Source organism: Polypterus senegalus, chromosome 1 (assembly GCF_016835505.1).
Source record: "Polypterus senegalus isolate Bchr_013 chromosome 1, ASM1683550v1, whole genome shotgun sequence".
NCBI classification, from domain to species: Eukaryota; Metazoa; Chordata; class Cladistia; order Polypteriformes; family Polypteridae; genus Polypterus; species Polypterus senegalus.
The window spans coordinates 182,735,500-182,752,708 of NC_053154.1; the positions used below are offsets into that span (position 1 = coordinate 182,735,500).

Genomic DNA, 17,209 nt, shown 5'->3' on the forward strand with positions numbered 1-17,209 from the left:
TTACTATAAGACCCTCTAAGAATTTTGCACATTTCTAGCCATATTTAGAATGAAGAACCCACTTCTTTATCAGGTAAATTTTTCCCAGAATCTCAAACTAAGAAAATACTTTAAATCTACTTCAATTATATACACTGATTTTCTTTTCCCCATAACCTTCTGTCAAAGACAGTTGATCTTGCACATTCTTTCATTGTTATCTTCCAGATGTTTTATTACACGTTTTTCAGAATGTTGACTCCAAAGAGCACAGTCTGTTTTTCTTCAGCTTCATTTTGCTAAAACAATGTCTCCTTCAATCGAAATTTACTCATTTTAATTAAAATCCTCCCTTTTATCAGAGTCTGGCCAGTACTCAAATAAAAGGGGTGCTCATATAATATGCTTAGTCTGGAGACCTTTTTACACCATCTGTTCATATCTTTCCTAATTTAGAATTAAGAGCTTTTAATTTCAACATTTACATTCACATTCCTACACATAATAATATCAATTATTTCATTCTTGCAAACAACACCACATGTTTTTACACGTACTTTTAAACACACTGAAACTTATTTAACATACACACATAGGGATCCCTTTAATACACTATATAACATACATAAAATCACCCAAACCATTGTTTTAACACATTCAACTTTACCTCAGTTTTGTCACTTATTATCACTTATTATTAAAAGTGAATGCATTTTTCATTTTATCAAATGTTATTCATACTCACATTTATTTTAACCCATATTTACTCAGAGCTCTGGAAGTTTATATGCACACGGCAGCTTCAGCAAATCATAATCGAACTACATTACCCAGAAGTCTGCATGTTTTTGCTTTCTTACTCCCAAACACACGCACGCACCCACAGAACAAATAACAGGTACGCTCACACATTTTTAGCACAAACATATTTACACGCACACAGAGAACAATTAATGCTCAGGCATACACATAATATGCAGGCACACACATTGAATAAGTTCAGCACAGACATATTCATATACACAGACATTAGCGAGCGCCAGGTACCTTTGAAGTTAAATACAGTGCACGTTTTCTTTTTCGCGCATTATATTCTTCTCAACGCTTGTTATTCTTTCCTCACAAATATAAGTACAGATATATACATATTTGCACACAAATTTATATACTCACACATTTTCCTATCGCTTAATTTTTCTTTTTGGTGCTATCCTCCTACATTTTTCTGTAGGCTGTTTTACTTATCAGACTATAATATAAAACAGCCTCTCATGACGTTAGCGGATGTTAACTGTAACACGATTCTACTCAGCTCGAAACGGCGCTGGTTTCTAGATCAAGGAGACTCCATTGGCGAAATGACTCAGCGACAACGAGGAATTGCTTCCGTGGCGATCCATTCCTGCGACAATTAGGGCAAATCCAACTATCAGGAAATCACGCGGTTCGATACTACAGCAAGACGGCACTCTTCAAAAGACTAAACTGTCATTGAGAATATTAACTCAAAACAAACAACATGTAAGCTTTAACATAAATCACAAATAAACTCGAATCATGGCATAAGTGCTAACCACTGCGCCACCACACACTTTAACACTGAGCAATCGTTGCTTAATCTGTATGGCATTCTCTTTATACATTGCTACGTGTACTGTTAGCTGCCCGCAAATTTTTAGCCAGGTATTTATCTTGGCTATGCATAAGGCTGCCTTTTCCGTCATCCCCTCGGCCCGCTGTACCCGCGGCAATAATACAGTTACCTGGGATTCGGCCATCGAGGCCCGCCCTAACGCACCCACCAAGTCCATTTGCATTTTCTTAAGCGCAGCTAGTACATTCACTGGTGTTGGGGGGCCTAAACTTTGCCAATATTGTGCTAACCCCCCATGTGTCTCAATTCTCTAGCGCAGTCTTCCAATACTGTTTCCTCCCAGCCGGGAAGAGGTAAAGGAGCCGTGCCAGGGTTTTTATCCTTTTTCTTAGACATCTCTGATTTCTTTTTGCCGCACTCAATAGTTCAATATTTTACCAGATTCCCCAAAATCCTGCAGCGACTACGCCAAAATGTTTTGATTTGGGGAAATGGTTCAAGGGATTAGAACATAAGTAGGCAAAGAATCAGAGAGAAGAGGTCCAATACTTCTATTTTAATTACTTAATCAATTATAATAATCAAACACATATATAATGCAATATGATGCAGACATACAAAACAAAACAACACTTACAGACATAATATGATGCAGACATATAAAACAAAACAACACTTACAGACATATAAAAAGACACAGAGCCATCATCCCAGACCAGTAGACTGAGGGGGCCCGCTTGTCAGTCTTGTCATAGGACCAACTCATTTTTGCCTTTCAAATACCGGGCGGTGCATGCTGTCCCCACGGTTGAGCCTCCAAAGAAACTGAGGGCGGAACCTTCCCTTATATACTAATTATGTGTCCTTGCCCAAAAGCGGCTTAGGTGGAAGCAGTGTATGCAGAAGTGATCAGTTTCTCACACCCCCTCCTTCCACGGGACACGGCGCTATGTTTTTTCTTCTACTCGGCCTTGAGACTAGTGCCTGATACCAGAAGACACAGTAATATGCTTACATGTGAAAAAGCTTCTCGAAGTGAAAAACAACTCCTTACATAGCCTTGGCTGTATCTTTAGAACATTTCCTGGCTGTTTTTCCCAAAACATTAGTAATGCAGCTGGGTTTCGTGCTGAGCGACCAACGCCCATCTGCTCTCTTGATCCCCCCCTCTCTTTAGAAAAATCCTTCCATTACCCCTGCCTAGGGGCAGCCGGCCCGTGGGGGCCGGGCGTGTATTTTCTTTTACAGGCAGGGACTTCCCGGACCCACGTCAGTGGCAGGCGCATGCTGGTCTGCGGGGCTCCGGCAGCACGGCGGCAGCCGCGGGGGCTGCGGAGGAGGAGACGCTACAACTCGAGAGGCGCTGGCAACAGCAAGGCTGCCGGCAAGCACGTCACCGCTGTAGAAGGGGAGGCAAAATGGCCGCGAACCAGAAGTCCCTCCCCCTGATAGGCACGCGATTGGACGGTGTGTCTTGTGTGCCCGCTGATGACTGCAGAGAGGCGGGACCAAGGGATGTCCATCATGGGCAGGGGGGAGACCCGATTGGGCCGGAGGAGAAGGCCCACAGGAAGTGGCCGGCGTCGGAGGCTGACAAACAGGTAGACTCCGCGTCGGTTAACTTCTTGTCTCCGCCCCTGTCCCTGCTTGGAGCGCGGGGCTGGACCCCGGCTATCCTGGAGTAGGGCCCGCTTCGGGGCTGCGCTGCCCTCGTGGGAAGGGTCGCTCTTTCCCCCGAGTGGTTTTCACTGGCTGTGGGGCAGTGTCCGGGACACCATGAGGGACCGGATGTGGGTCTGCGCCTACCCTGGATCACGTCGGGGTCGCCTTCCTGGTTCCAGGAGGCGCCCCAATGCCTTGGGGACCTGTTACCCCAGCACTTCCGCCACACCAGGAAGTGCTGGGGGGAAGAATTAGGACGGCGCAAGGAGAGCTGCCGGGAGGACAGCCGGCACTTCCGCCACACTGGGGCGTGGCTAGAGGAGGAATGCCAGGAACACCTGGGGCTCATCCGGGTCATATATAAAAGGGGCCGTCTCCCTTCATTCGAGGCTGGAGTCCGGAAGAGGAAGGACGAAGCTCAGGAGAGCTGTGGAGAGCTGTGGAGGCGGCCCGAAGAGAGGCATTGTGGCCAGGACTGAGTTTTGGGGAGTTTTTGTGCACGTGACTGGGTCTTAGTGACCATTACTGGGGTCTGTGTGACCAGTTTAAATACTGTAAATATTGTAAATAAACGTGTGGTGGTTGAGAACAACATGTCCACCTGTCTGTGTCCGGGTCAACTTCCACAATACAGATGAATATAGGTGTCTAAATTTTTTTTTTGAGAAACATTGTTTACAGATCTTTAACTTTTATTTTTAAAAGTACCATTTATTTCTTCAATAAAATGTATGAATAAGTATATTTCCTTTTTTTAAGGTTATAAAAATGAACTGGCTTTGTGTCAATATGGGTGAATAAAATCATTAACATGAGACGAGTCTGCACACAAACAGCGGTGTGTTATGTTGATTAAACTTGTAAGAAAGAATATCACTGCCCTCTGTCCACATGCTGTTCACCATAAACTGAACTACTTCATGATGTTTAAATTCTGCTCAATGAGAATATTTTATTTTACAGCTGTTAAATTCAGTTCAGTTTTATTATATTAATAGGTAAGTTCATTTCTCAGCGGGTTTTACAGAGATGCCTTGAAATAACATTAAAAACACATCACTAAGAACAAATGAATTACAAATATGAACTATAGCAGCAAGCACTTACTGTAAAAAAATAGATCATATAGATTGATTCAAGTGATAACAGCGCACTTCCTTAATTTAAGTCTGTGGGTATAAAGTTAAACTTCTCTGTAAGATTAATAGCCATTGGAATGAATAGGGATTTGAACCTGTGGAATTATACTTTTGATTTCTTCAGCATCTGACCTGATTGCACAACTGAGAACGAATTAAAGAATTTTAACAAGAGGACAGTCACACTTAATACTAAGGGGGCCAGTCAGCACAATGCAATGCAATAGTGTTATTTCTTTTCTTTTTTTGAAAAAGGACCATATATTTCTATAAAACTGGTTGGATACATTAGGTTTTATGAACCTGAGGCCTTAATAATAATTGATGTCTACTGTAAAGATATTTTTAAACAAACACAATTTGCTCATAAAAGGGAAACTGCAACAATAGATCAAAACGGAAAGGAAACTTTATATGATTTATTACGTGAGTGGGAAAATAAAAACACTACGTACTTTTTATATATATATATATATATATATATATATATATATATATATATATATATACACTGTGTGCACAATTATTAGGCAAGTTGTATTTTTGAGGATTAATTTTAATATGGAACAAACACAGTGCTATCAGTCAATCCAAAATGTTAATAAACCTGAAACCTGAATGTTTCACAACGGAAATGTGAGTGTGAACCAAGGTTATTATAGTTTTGCCTTTTTATGTTAGTTTTTATTTCTATATTTTTCTGACCTTACTTGGAAATTCAGTTTAGTTTTAGTTTTCCTTCATCATGTATTTTTAGTTTTAGTTTAGTTTTTATTTCACAAAGACATTTCTATTTTATTTTTATATATATTAGTTTCAGTTTTAGTTTTAGTAATTATGGCATGGAGCGCCCACGGAGTTAGATTTGTGTCACAATCAGACAAAACTGTACACTTAACAGATTTGGATATGAGTTTAATGTTAGTGGAAGCTTACTATACTGCCTGGTTTATTATCTGGCTTTATTTTTGTCTGATAAAAACAAGCATAATCAAAACTAGACACTGAATATGAACAATTTTAGACAGTTTTATCATTTTTAAAATATTTTGTCATGAAAATCACACGGGCTTAGGAAGAACAGGGCTTTTAGACTTGAATCAGTGTGCAGACCCCACCTAGCTGTATTGAGGGAAACAAAGAACAACAAGCATGTAGTGTCAAGGTTAGGTGTGGTGAGTCTTGAATAGCCCACCATAAGAACAGTAAACCCATAATGAGCAGGGCAAGAGCAGGTAATAAGAGTACAGACAGGCACAAAACAACAGAGACAGCGTCTGATATTAGGAACAATATATACTTTATCAAAACTTATTTATCCCGAGGGATTTCAGAAAACCTGGAGCCTACCGCAAGGCAGGAAAAATCCCTGGTATGCAATATATATGATAAGGCTGATGTTAAAACAAAAAGAATATGATATTTCAACTATCTATTTTGGGAGAGAGAGAAAAACATTGAAAAAAGGGAGACAAATATTTTAAAATATTCTGCTAATGGATTACTTTCACAATATTAGGGATTTTGAGTTGGGAATATGAACTAAAAAAGATAAATTAATAAATATGGAATAAATACAAAAACCCACTAGTAGTTTTTCATTACTTGTCAGACTCTCTACCTTTGTTTGTATCGCCGTTGTTAAACAATGTTTTTAAAGCAAAAGTGATTGGTCAGTAACAATATGCTGATCTTGTATGATGACCTAGTCAGTCTCTCGATCGCCGTTTTATTTTTAAAATCCGGGAGTGCTCTCCCTCGACTTTCTTGTATACTCAGATATGGGGATGGATATTTGAGGAGTAAACTGCAAGACAATGATTATATTTCAATATTATGTACATTACCATCAACAACAAATCAAATTAATAATATATTGAACAATTATTAAAAAAGTAAAGTTGAATAAATCGGACTCTGCAGCTGTATAAATAAAAATAAATGAGTATGTGTTCAGATAAAGTACCACTTCTGGGTGATGGATTTGGCCCAAAAGTTAATACAGATCTACAATTGTGGTGTAACAACCACATGCCGAATTTCATCCATCTATCTACGTTTTTGAGTTAACGTGTTTACACACGCACAGAGACGCGCACACACGCAATTCCAAAAAACAGTATTGTTGGACACTGGTTAGTCTATAACGTCAAGATTCATCAAAATATCGAGGTCGAATTTTTTCATGATTACTATACTTTCTGTATACTTCATATATGAGAAAGTAAAAACGATTTCTCCTGTGCTAAGTGGCAGGTGAATTGCTGTCAACAAATAGCAGACACCTGAGAAATAAACTGAAACGTTACTCACTTGTGATTTTTCTATGGTAAACGTTTTATTGACCAGCACATTCTGATTTCAGCCATTTGAATTACATCTTGATACACAAAGAAAGGCGGCACGCAAATCGCTTTCTATTTCACATGCTTTATGCACCCGCACTCAGTTTGCTCTGTCACCGCAAATGCTGTGTGAACTGCTGCCCTCCTTCACCAGCTGCCGTTCACTGGATGAATATATGCGGGCGGCTCGTGGTGGATGACTTTCTGTTTTAGAGTTAAAACTTAAAAGGGTTAAAGACTAACGGCAAGAATATTCATTCAAAAACGAAAACTACAAATATTTTAGTAAATTATTATTTTATTTCAGTTAGTTTTTCCAGCTACTTTAATAGTTTTGTTTAGTTTTAGTTTTTCATTTCGGTTTTGTTAATTATTTTATTTCAGTTTACGAAAATGTTTTTTTAATAATAGTTTCAGTTTTGATTTTAGTTTTCGTTAACTATAATAACCTTGGTGTGAACATCATCAGGGGAATACATATGTGCACACAATTATTAGGCAACTATTAGTGTGCAGATTTATTATGCAACTAAAGGAAAAATGAAAATTTTCCCATCTGACTTGTTTATTTTCATCTGTTATAGTGTGAATAATAAACAAACACCTCAAAATTTACAAATAAACATCTCTGATATTTCAAAAAAAATTAATCAGTCAATCAATGACCAATTTAGCCACCCTTCTTTCCAATAACAGTCATAAGCCTTTCCATTCATGGAGTCTGTCAGTTTCTTGATCTGTTGACGATCAGCTTTTTGTGGAGCAGTGACTACAGCCTCCCAGACACTCTTCAGAGAGGTGCATTGTTTTTCTCCACCGTAAATCTAACGTTTAAGAAGTGCCCACAAGTTCTTGATAGGGTTTAGGTCAGATGAGGAAGTGGGGCCATGTCATTATTCCTTCATCTTTAAGGCCTTTACTGGCTGGCCACGCAGTGGAGAACTTCGATGCAAGTGATGGAGCATTGGCCTGCATAAAAATCATGGTCTTTTCCTGTATCACTGTTTGAAGAAAGTGTCTTCAAAAACTGGCAGTAGGTTTGGGAGTTGATTTTGAGTTCATCTTCAATGCAAAAAGGTCCAACTAGCTCATCTTTAAAAATACCAGCTCATACCAGTACCCCCCCTCCACGCTTGGAGTGGAGCTCTGTGCCCATTACTGATCCACAGGTCCATCCATCTGGTCCATCAAGAGTCACTCTCATCTCATCGGTCCATAAAACCTTTGAAAAAAATCTGTCTTCAGATATTTCTTGGCCCAGTTTTGACGTTTCAACTTATGTTTCTTGTTCAGTGGTGGTTGGGTTTCAGCCCTCCTTATCTTGGCCATGTCTTTGAGCACTGAACACCTTGTACTTCTGGGCACTCCAGGTAGGTTGCAGCTCTGGAATATGAAAGTACTGGAGGATAATGGGTTCCTGGTAGCTTCACGTTTGATTCTTCTCAAATCTTTGGCAGCTAATTTGCGTCTTTTGTTCTCAACACGTTTCTTGCGACCCTGTTGACTATTTGCAACAAAATGTTTGATGGTTCTGTGATCACACACCAATATCTTAGCAATTCCAAAAGTGATGCATCCCTCTGAAAGACTTTTTACAATTTTGACTTTTCAGAGTCAGTTAAATCTCTTTTTTGGCCCATTTTGCCCGAGGAAAACTAGCTGCCTAATAATTCTGCACACCTTGATATAGGGTGTTGATCTCCTTAGGCCACACCCTCCCTCATTACACAAATACACATCACCTGACGTGCTTAAATTCAATAAGCATTCAAGTTAATACAGCTTGGAGTTGGAATATACACATAAAAATGATGATATGGTCAAAATACTCACTTGCCTAATAATTGTGCATACAGTGTATATATATATATATATATATATATATATATATATATATATATATATATAGTACCTGCCAAATAATACAAAGAGTACACAGCATGTGTTTCGCCGTAATTGGGACTTATCAGGTGTGCACACCTAAGCTGCTTCTTACGGCGATCGAACATTGGACATCAACGTTACGCAACAAAGGCTGCTTCGTTTATTTTGCAGGATTAATACTTTTATTATGGTCAACTAATGTGGAACTAAAATGAATATACCGTTATGTCAAGTTGTACTGCGTGCACGATTCTGATTGGGCCGTGCCGTAAAGTGGATTTTTTGTTTTTAATGATTTTTTTATTAAGCGCATTCGGTGTGTGTCACTACTGGTTCCCATTACCGGCTCGATCTGCGTGCGCGTGCGTATTGAAAGGCTACGTCATCACACACTTTACGGTGCTGCCTAATCTGTTTAACGCATGCGCGAACACTTTACGGCATGTTAGGCTTTCAATACGCCTGCGCGCGCAAATCGGGTAGCGACATAGTCTAGCAATAGCAGCCGAGGTAACAGAATTGTTTGTGCTGTTTATTTAAAGGGTGAAGCCTCAGCAGTTCCTGCTTCAACAGTGATTGAACGGAACTCAAAGCTTAAGCCCTTATTTTTTAGAATATTCATCATTCTCTTCTATAGTTTTGTTAAAGTGCCTGTTTTTTTTTTTTAACGAAGAAAGAGGAACTATTTTGGCAAATCTTAACAAAGGTATCTTTCAAGAACCTTGTTGAAAAAAATCATTTTGGGTAAGTGTCTAAAAATCAACTTACAGATTAGTGCTCTATGAACCAAGTGTAGAGTTCCACGTGTGATAACTGCGCCATACTTGATAATTATCGAGTTTTTGGTTTAATTCGTGAGAGTTAACATTGTAGACGGCCAGACGCCATTTATTTAAACAGTAAGGATGGAAGGAAAATAAATGTATTTTATCGAGTCAGTATTTTAAAGAGCTGAACATTGTACGTAATAGCGAAAAGCATGTTAAAGTACTTGCGAAAGTACGTACAGTAGCTGTTAGTGAAGACCTATAAAATAAATAACTGTGCTTCTCCTTATTTAGAGGTCAGTTACGTAAGTAAGCAATTCATTCATCTACGCGCTGTGGGCAGTGCCGGTGATAGGTTATTTAGCGCCCTAGGCCAAGGTTATTAGTGAGCCCAACCGACTGTACGGTAGCTAATCCGTACGGTTCGGTCCCACCACTCCCCTTATGATCTGCGCCCTAGCCGAATGCCAAATCCGCCTTAATGGTGGCGCGGGCCCAGGCTGTGTTTTTGGGGTTTTTTAAACCCGCATGTTATGTCGTAAATATATTAAAAAAAAGGTTCAGTCGCCTTGTAACTGTCAAGTTCAGAATGTGTGTCGTGCACAAAACTATCAAGTATGTAGTTTTAATTACTTTTAAACCGATCCTTGTAGTACATTGCTGAAACCTCCCTTTTTAAATTTAATTGTCTTCTAAAGTGGTAGTGATTGCAGGGCTCAGTAACACTAAAGAGAGAGAAATAAGAATTTGCAAAAAAAAAAAAAATCGGAGATTAACCAATAATGTTGAATGATATTTACATTAAATCATCAAATTCTTATCACAGTGTGCATTTTCAGTTCCTCAAAGGTCATTATTTCTTCAGTTAACTAATCATGAGTTCCCAAGTCAGACAAAACTACCACCAGGACTGTGAGGCGGCTATCAACCGGCAGATCAACCTGGAGTTGTACGCCTCCTATGTCTATCTGTCAATGGTAAGTAAATCCAGACAGGTTCTCCTTTACAGAAGTTGTTTTAATTATTTTTTCATTCTGTTAAATCAGTTTTTTGGGATTCTGGTAAGAAAAGGTGAGATTGCCGTGTTGATCTCATTGCATTTTCCAGTCTTTTAAGGAATAAATTAAACAAGTTAGTTTTAACCTTATCTAAAGTGAAAATGTCTTGAATGTGCTTTTTTTTTATAAAACAAAAAAACACAAGCCTAGGCTTTTGAGGTAATTAATGATTGAGCGATGTATCTCAAAGCATTAAGGAGTTAAGAAGAAATAACACACCAATGTACTTTTTTGGACTTCTTCTAAATCCTCTACTGTTGCACTTCTCCCTAGGCTTATTACTTTGATAGAGATGATGTAGCCTTAAAGAACTTTGCAAAGTTTTTTAAACACCAGTCCCATGAAGAGCGTGAACATGCTGAGAAATTGATGAGACTGCAAAATGAACGTGGTGGTCGTATATTTCTTCAGGATATACGGGTGAGTGTTGCTGTATAACTGTTAGTAACATGCTCTCATTTCTTCAGGAGCGAAGTGTGTGTGAGTTTTACTGATACATTTTTGCCTCATGTTCATCATAGTGTTTGGTCTCTTCCACTAAAGTATTTTTTCCACTTGTGCCTGTTATCTTGCATTTAGTTTTGGAGAGCCTAGTATGCTAGATTAAAACAAACAACTGTTGGATGGTTTAATCATCTGTATATTCTTTTAGAAACCAGAGAGAGATGAATGGGGTAATGCATTGGAAGCATTGGAATGTTCTCTACAGCTGGAAAAAAATGTAAATCAGTCTTTGCTGGACCTCCATAAAGTGGCATCTGAGCACAGTGATCCTCATGTAAGTATTGCAACACTTCCTTGTGACAGGACATTTTAAATGGGACTATTTAGCATGTTTAATTTTAAATCTGTCTTCCAGTAATTAAGATAAATATTTATATCTCCTCTCTGCCCCGACTTCTTTCACATGATAGGTGTGTTTGTTTTTTTTTTTTTTCTTTTTTGTTACATTAAAACTATGTAATATCTGACTGAAGAAACAGTTACTGAAATAATTCCTTTAAAGCAGTTGATCTGGACATCTTTGTTAGAAACAGTTTTTTTAATCCAACTCTGGGGCTTTGCAAGCCTGGATCAGCCCTACAAACAAGCATGAAACCTGGGTGCCTGTCAATAACCCATAGAGCCAAGTTAGAAATTCCAGTTATTCCTACATCCACATTCTTGGAATAGAGAACAAAAAAATGTTCTTAATTAAAACTGTCCCCATGGATAATTAGAATTTGAAAACACTTGAAAGGCAATGACTACAGATGGAAATCAAACCTGGGAATTACTACACCATAATATGATCCTGATTTATGGTTTTACGCAACTCAAGCTTTTGTAAAGAGGAGCTTTGTTTGTTGTAAAAATGCTGGCTTCAGATTTCATCTGCTTAGGCAGACAACAGTGCAGCAGTTAAATTGTGATAAGTCTTAACGTCTTGAATATTCCCACTTAAACCACTGTCTCATTTTCACACCAATGATTTGGATGAATATTGATGTACATAAATGTTATATTAGATAGATCTTGCAGGCTTGGATTGGGACCACTCAAAGAAAATTAAATTATGTACAAACTTCTTACTATACGTGCTTAAATATGCCCAGCCAGGATTTAAAAAAAAAAAAAATGTATATACAAAACTGGGTTGGGGATAGTGAGGTTAATTTTTCATATTCTTAATGTCATCTTTGACATTGGTGCCGATACGCACATTTATAAGATGCAGAGAAAAATGAGACTTGCTGTGTCTGGATGAGAATGTACAGAGAAATGTAACATTTATTTGTTTAACAATTTTGCATACCATGTTCAATCATTAAAACCAAATGACTTCTGCCCTATTTGGCTGGTTATCTGTTGGTTATATGGGAAATAATTTTGCAGGGTCTTGCTTTAAATAACACTTCTCTTTTTGATGGAACAAATTCAACAATAAGGGGGGGGGGCAAAATATACAATGACAATGTAATACGCAGTACCACTTCAGAATAACCATAACATGTGCAGATTTATAGTCATGGCTTCTGCTCAACAATATTTAGCTGGCTATCTGATTCTTGGCTTTACAGCCTGCAGTATCAAATACTTATATATATTTTTTTTGATGGAATATATAACCACAGCTGACGGAATGAAAATATTAAAATTGGGTGGGAGAGTACATCTGGAAAGAAACTTTCCCCACCCCACCCCCACCCCAGTCTCTGCCTTGTTACATGAAACTGATTCTCTTTTTGTTCATCACCACATTTAGAAGCTTCACTGAATAATCTCTTGTTGTCCGTGACTAGTAAATGGGACTGACAGGAATTTGCTTGCTACTTTGGTAATGGTAGGAACCCAACTCTAGTTCTTCCAGTATTTCTGTGGATTTTCATTCCTTGGGATTGGTGCTTCTTACAGAAATCCTGCACCTGCTGAATAGCATACATACATATACATCATTATATTTAGTGTCATCTTTCACATCTAAAAGATAGACCTGCATTTTTGTCAGATTAAGATTCGAATCTTCATTAAAAATGAGTATACGGTATTTGAACAGTGCGTAAAAGCATTTGGTGTTTGAAATTTTATGTTTGCTTTTTTTTGCTGTATATCATGAGTGTTCATTATTGCTTATGTGGCTTTAAAGAACGTAATTGCCTCTCTTGCAAAAATCAGTGCCAAGATAAATAAGGCTGCACTGGCATTTTCAAAATTACAATGTTCATAAAAACAAATTTGTCCATGATTTCTCAAAGTAAAATGCAGTTTTCGTTTCTGGATCAGTACATAATTATAGATGGATACAAATTGTTCCCTTATTTCTGCAGAGTGATTCAATGCCAGTGTATGGGTGTTTTGTGTTGTGTGGTTTTTTTTTTTTTTTGGTTTTTTTTTGTGGTTTTCCTAGAAAATTTAGAATTGCAATACTTGATTAGGTCATAGAGACTAAATGGTTTCAAAGCGGGGCAAATGATAAAATAGTGTTGCTTTGCTATGGGATATGCAATGTAAAATTGGTACAGCGATAGCTGACAGATTGGGACATAGAAGAAGAAAGTGTGGTTTATAGCCCATACAATGGGGTATACAACATAATTGTGTGTTAAATAATCTCTGCTTTGTAAACAAAGAATTTTTAGTTTCTCTTTCAGGTTATTTACATTTGGGTATATTAATCATTCTTAAACTCTTTGCTGAGGGTTTTTTTTTAACCTTCTGCAGGTTAAGGTTTGTACTTTTTACTATGCCATTGCATAGTATGAACTTTTTGTGTCCTGTTAGAGTAATATGTTGCAAGGTGATATCTTTTAACTAGTCGTCATATGAGTGAGTGCTTTTCTTTGACATTGGAGTTTCTCATGTCAGTGTTCCAACGAAGTTACAATTTCACGTGAAAAGTAATTAATTTCTTACACCACATTTGTTTTTTGATTATTGACTCCTTATTGGGGTGGTGTTTTTTTTTTTTATTATTATTTTCAATTGGAAGGCATTATTTTACAATATGCTTTTCTTTTTTTATACAGATGTGTGATTTCATAGAAACCCACTATTTGGAGGAACAGGTGAAGTCAATTAAGGAGCTAGGGGACTGGGTTACCAACATGCGGCATATGGGTGCACCCCAGAATGGTTTGGCAGAATACCTCTTTGACAAGCATACCCTTGGCTCTCGTTCAAGTTAGACTACTTTCCCCAAGTAGTGCCTTGGGTGTGTGCACCTTTATTACTGGTGTCTGTCCCCATTTAATGGTTGATATATTGCTTGTGTAGTTATTTGCTATGCTTTGTCTTGATCACTTTTATTAAACAAAATATATTGTACCTGGAATAGCATGTGGAGTCTCATTTCCACCTTTGTGCAGATCACTATGGATATTGGTGTATTAAACTTCAATAAAATACAGATGTTCTAAATAATCTTTGGCCTGTATGTGTTTTACGATGAAAATGGGTTCTGTGCAGTAAGATTATAATGCTAAAACAGTGTTTCTTAAATGAGGTGTTTCACTATGTAAAAATAGTTTTGCCAAAAAACTGTTTTGTAATCGTTATGCTTTGGAAATGATATTGTAACATAAAAGGTGGTATGTGAGGTTTAAACACACAGGTTAGGAATGGTTCAATTTAATTTTTTTTTTTTTAAAAGCTGAAGTTTTAGGAATGCATTAATCTGCTTTCATCTACATACAGTGTCACTTTAATATGTCCTTTTAATCGTACCAGCTTTAAGTTAAGCAACAATGTACAGTAGGTTACATATGTCTTTTAGATTGACAAAGTTGACTTAATTCTGTTGTGTAATGTTTTAAAGGTGCACAATTTCAAGAGTACATTGATCTGATGATCTAGTTTTTTTGTGAGAGCTACAATGTTGTAATTGGAATTAAAAAATGACAAGTATCTTGGAATATTGCTAGTGGACAAATAAGTTTAGAATTTACTGAGGTACAGGCAGGTGCATTTGGCAATTGTTGTCATAGATACTGGAAAGTGAGTGTATTGTGTATAAACTGGGCTTGGACTGTAACTAGAATGTCCTAGTCCTTGAGTCTAGTTGGTTTTAGTAATTTTTACATGGCAGTGATTAACTCACTTGGACTATTTAGACTGGTACATTTAGGGTTTTTTTTTTTTTATAACAAGTAGATGTTTATATGAAATTCTAGCAATCTTTTTAAAGAGTGCATCTTTATTGTTGAAGCTCCAAGTTAAAGCCAGTTCAGTTTGTTCATTCTTGTAAACTTTCTGTCTTCTCCATCTGAGGCTGTATCAGAGGAGCTTGGATGTTGGTAAAGTTGGGTGATGGGGTACCTGCTTTTTCTTTTCCAACACCTAAACCAAAGCTTGGTGTTTGAAACCCCTTGGTGGACAGAGACTTGTTCTCTAAAGCTAGATTTTCCAGTGTCCATCTAGGTTGCCTGCGAGCCATTAGCCCTTTGGGGTGCTCAATTTCAAGATTTTTTGGGCCTTCAGGAAAACAAAACTGTAGTTTGACTTCATCAGATTGTAATTCTGCAATTGTTGGGCTTACTTGAGTGCATGATGATGGATCCTTGGCTGGAGTCTTTTTTAGGAAATGGAGAGTTCCTTGGGCTGATGTTGACTTATCCTCTTCATTTAACATCAACGAATTAAGCCCCATGTTTGTAGTATCTGGAATATCAATGAAACTTGTTTGTGGTAAAATCGGTGGACATAGAGAACTTGTACTGCATTGTAATTCTTGCCCTACTTTTCCACTCGCTGTAGAACGCTTGGATCTTGAAGAATATGGAAACATTGGCACAGAGTGGATTGGTGTCGGAGGGCAGCTGTAGAAACCAGGCCTGTTGCAGAAGGGCACAGACATGAAGGCAAAATCTAAATCAATAGTCTTATCTGGGTTTGGGCTGTCCACCACCCCCATCCACGATGCATTTGAAGTGTATGATTTTTTATTGGAGGCAGGAGGTGACTCCTGGTGCAAACGTAGTTGAATGTGGCTCATAGGTGTCCCATTGTGTAATCTGAGTAGGTTTGCCTTCTGACTAGTACAAGGAAGTCTGGGCGATGGCTTCCCTGGTAGTCTTCCAGGAGTTCCCAGATGGGTGGCGTGGTTTTCTTCTTCTTGCTCCTTAATTTGTCCTAACATTTGGAATTCCATGTCCTCCTTTGGTATGCTAGGGGGAGGAAAAAAAATTGTTAGAAATAATGACTCTATCCCAACCCCAAAACCACACACACACACCCATCCATTAACATGCTGAAGTTGACCTCGTACATCCTTTTTTTAGCACATCCTACAGTTTGGTTTGGTCTCCCCATCTGACCAAACCAACCCACCCAAAAGAATTAGGAATTGAAAGCCTACAATACAGGATTGTAAGAGACATTAATACCCACTTTATGTGAAATGTGGAGCCCATGAACGATGGTATTTTATGGTCCACTGTTGCCATGGTATAGGGTGGCTGTGGTTCTGAATCATTCCAGTACTTGTCCTTCTCCAGGGCTGGAAAATTCTCATACATTTCATCCACAGTCAGGAGTGAAACCTGCAACATTAAGCGTGTCAATGTTGGCAATGCAGACAGCCTGGCTCTATTGGACTAACTTTTCAAGGATGTCATTTATACAGATTGCATACACACAAAGAGGCTCAAAATGTGCATATGAAACATCCCACATTGACATCTGGATTTATTTAAAAAAAAAAAAAAAAACTTTTTGGAGGAACATATGTGGATTTATGGCAACTGAACCACCCACACACATTTAGGAGAAACTGAAATATGATATTCTTGACTTAGTAGGGAATGCAGCGAAAAAGAAGCTACCTTTGTTAACTGTAAGCAGTTATATTCCAATAATACATTTGTGATACCTGGGTAAGACTGACAAAGATTATGGAGCAGTGGCCTGGATCAACCCATAATTCACTTATTTTGAGGAAAAGTAGATTGGACAGATGATGGTACAGTACATGGTGGTGGCTTATTGGTAGGGTAACTCTCTGCACCCTGAATTTTTCATGTGATTTCTACTATTCATTGTAATGGCAATCGCAACACTGTGTGCCATGTAATAGCATATACTCTTTCAGACTCTAGTACCTTAACACCTTTCCCTGACCCCAGTATCACAGAAAAGATGTTATTCTGCACATTATTTTGCATTTAAAGTTGTTTAGAGCAAATTATTGGTGGGGGGTGGGGAGAGATCTGCTGTACCAGCCAGTTACTTTCTGCAGCATCTTGATTGCATGTGTTTGGGGGCAATTATCATGCTCTATACAGTAATCCCTCGCTATATCGCGCTT

General features: G+C 38.2%; 2 protein-coding genes across 4 annotated transcripts in view; one reads left to right on the top strand and one right to left on the bottom strand.

Moving 5' to 3' along the window:
- The first annotated feature begins 9,090 nt into the window (after positions 1-9,090).
- LOC120536000 (ferritin, heavy subunit) lies at positions 9,091-14,325 on the top strand. 2 transcript variants are annotated; one of them, XM_039764282.1, is made up of 5 exons: positions 9,091-9,347; positions 10,197-10,347; positions 10,702-10,848; positions 11,081-11,206; positions 13,935-14,325. In XM_039764282.1, the coding sequence occupies exons 2-5, from the start codon at positions 10,246-10,248 to the stop codon at positions 14,091-14,093; spliced, it is 534 nt and encodes a 177-aa protein (XP_039620216.1). In that variant the 5' UTR covers positions 9,091-9,347; positions 10,197-10,245; the 3' UTR covers positions 14,094-14,325. The 2 variants fall into 2 exon arrangements, with proteins under 2 accessions (XP_039620216.1, XP_039620207.1); XM_039764273.1 differs by having other exon boundaries at positions 9,093-9,347; positions 10,210-10,347; positions 13,935-14,239.
- Positions 14,326-14,404: 79 nt separating this feature from the next.
- LOC120535990 (bestrophin-2-like) overlaps positions 14,405-17,209 on the bottom strand; it is an 86,959-nt gene continuing 84,154 nt past the window's right edge. The window contains exons 8-10 of one of the 2 annotated variants that reach the window (XM_039764261.1): positions 16,294-16,445; positions 15,867-16,070; positions 14,405-15,800 (exon numbers count right to left, since the gene is read on the bottom strand). In XM_039764261.1, the coding sequence (XP_039620195.1) occupies positions 15,140-15,800; positions 15,867-16,070; positions 16,294-16,445 (1,017 nt within the window). In that variant the 3' untranslated portion in view covers positions 14,405-15,139. Of the gene's footprint in view, positions 16,071-16,293; positions 16,446-17,209 lie in introns of both variants that reach the window. The other variant, XM_039764254.1, reaches the window with a different exon arrangement.

Bases quoted from the DNA above. Each gene is read 5' to 3' on its own strand.
- LOC120536000 (XM_039764282.1), top strand. From the start codon at position 10,246: ATGAGTTCCCAAGTCAGACAAAACTACCACCAGGACTGTGAGGCGGCT. The intron at 10,348-10,701 runs GTAAGTAAATCC...ACTTCTCCCTAG, and splicing joins CCTATGTCTATCTGTCAATG to GCTTATTACTTTGATAGAGA. The intron at 11,207-13,934 runs GTAAGTATTGCA...TTTTTTATACAG, and splicing joins CTGAGCACAGTGATCCTCAT to ATGTGTGATTTCATAGAAAC.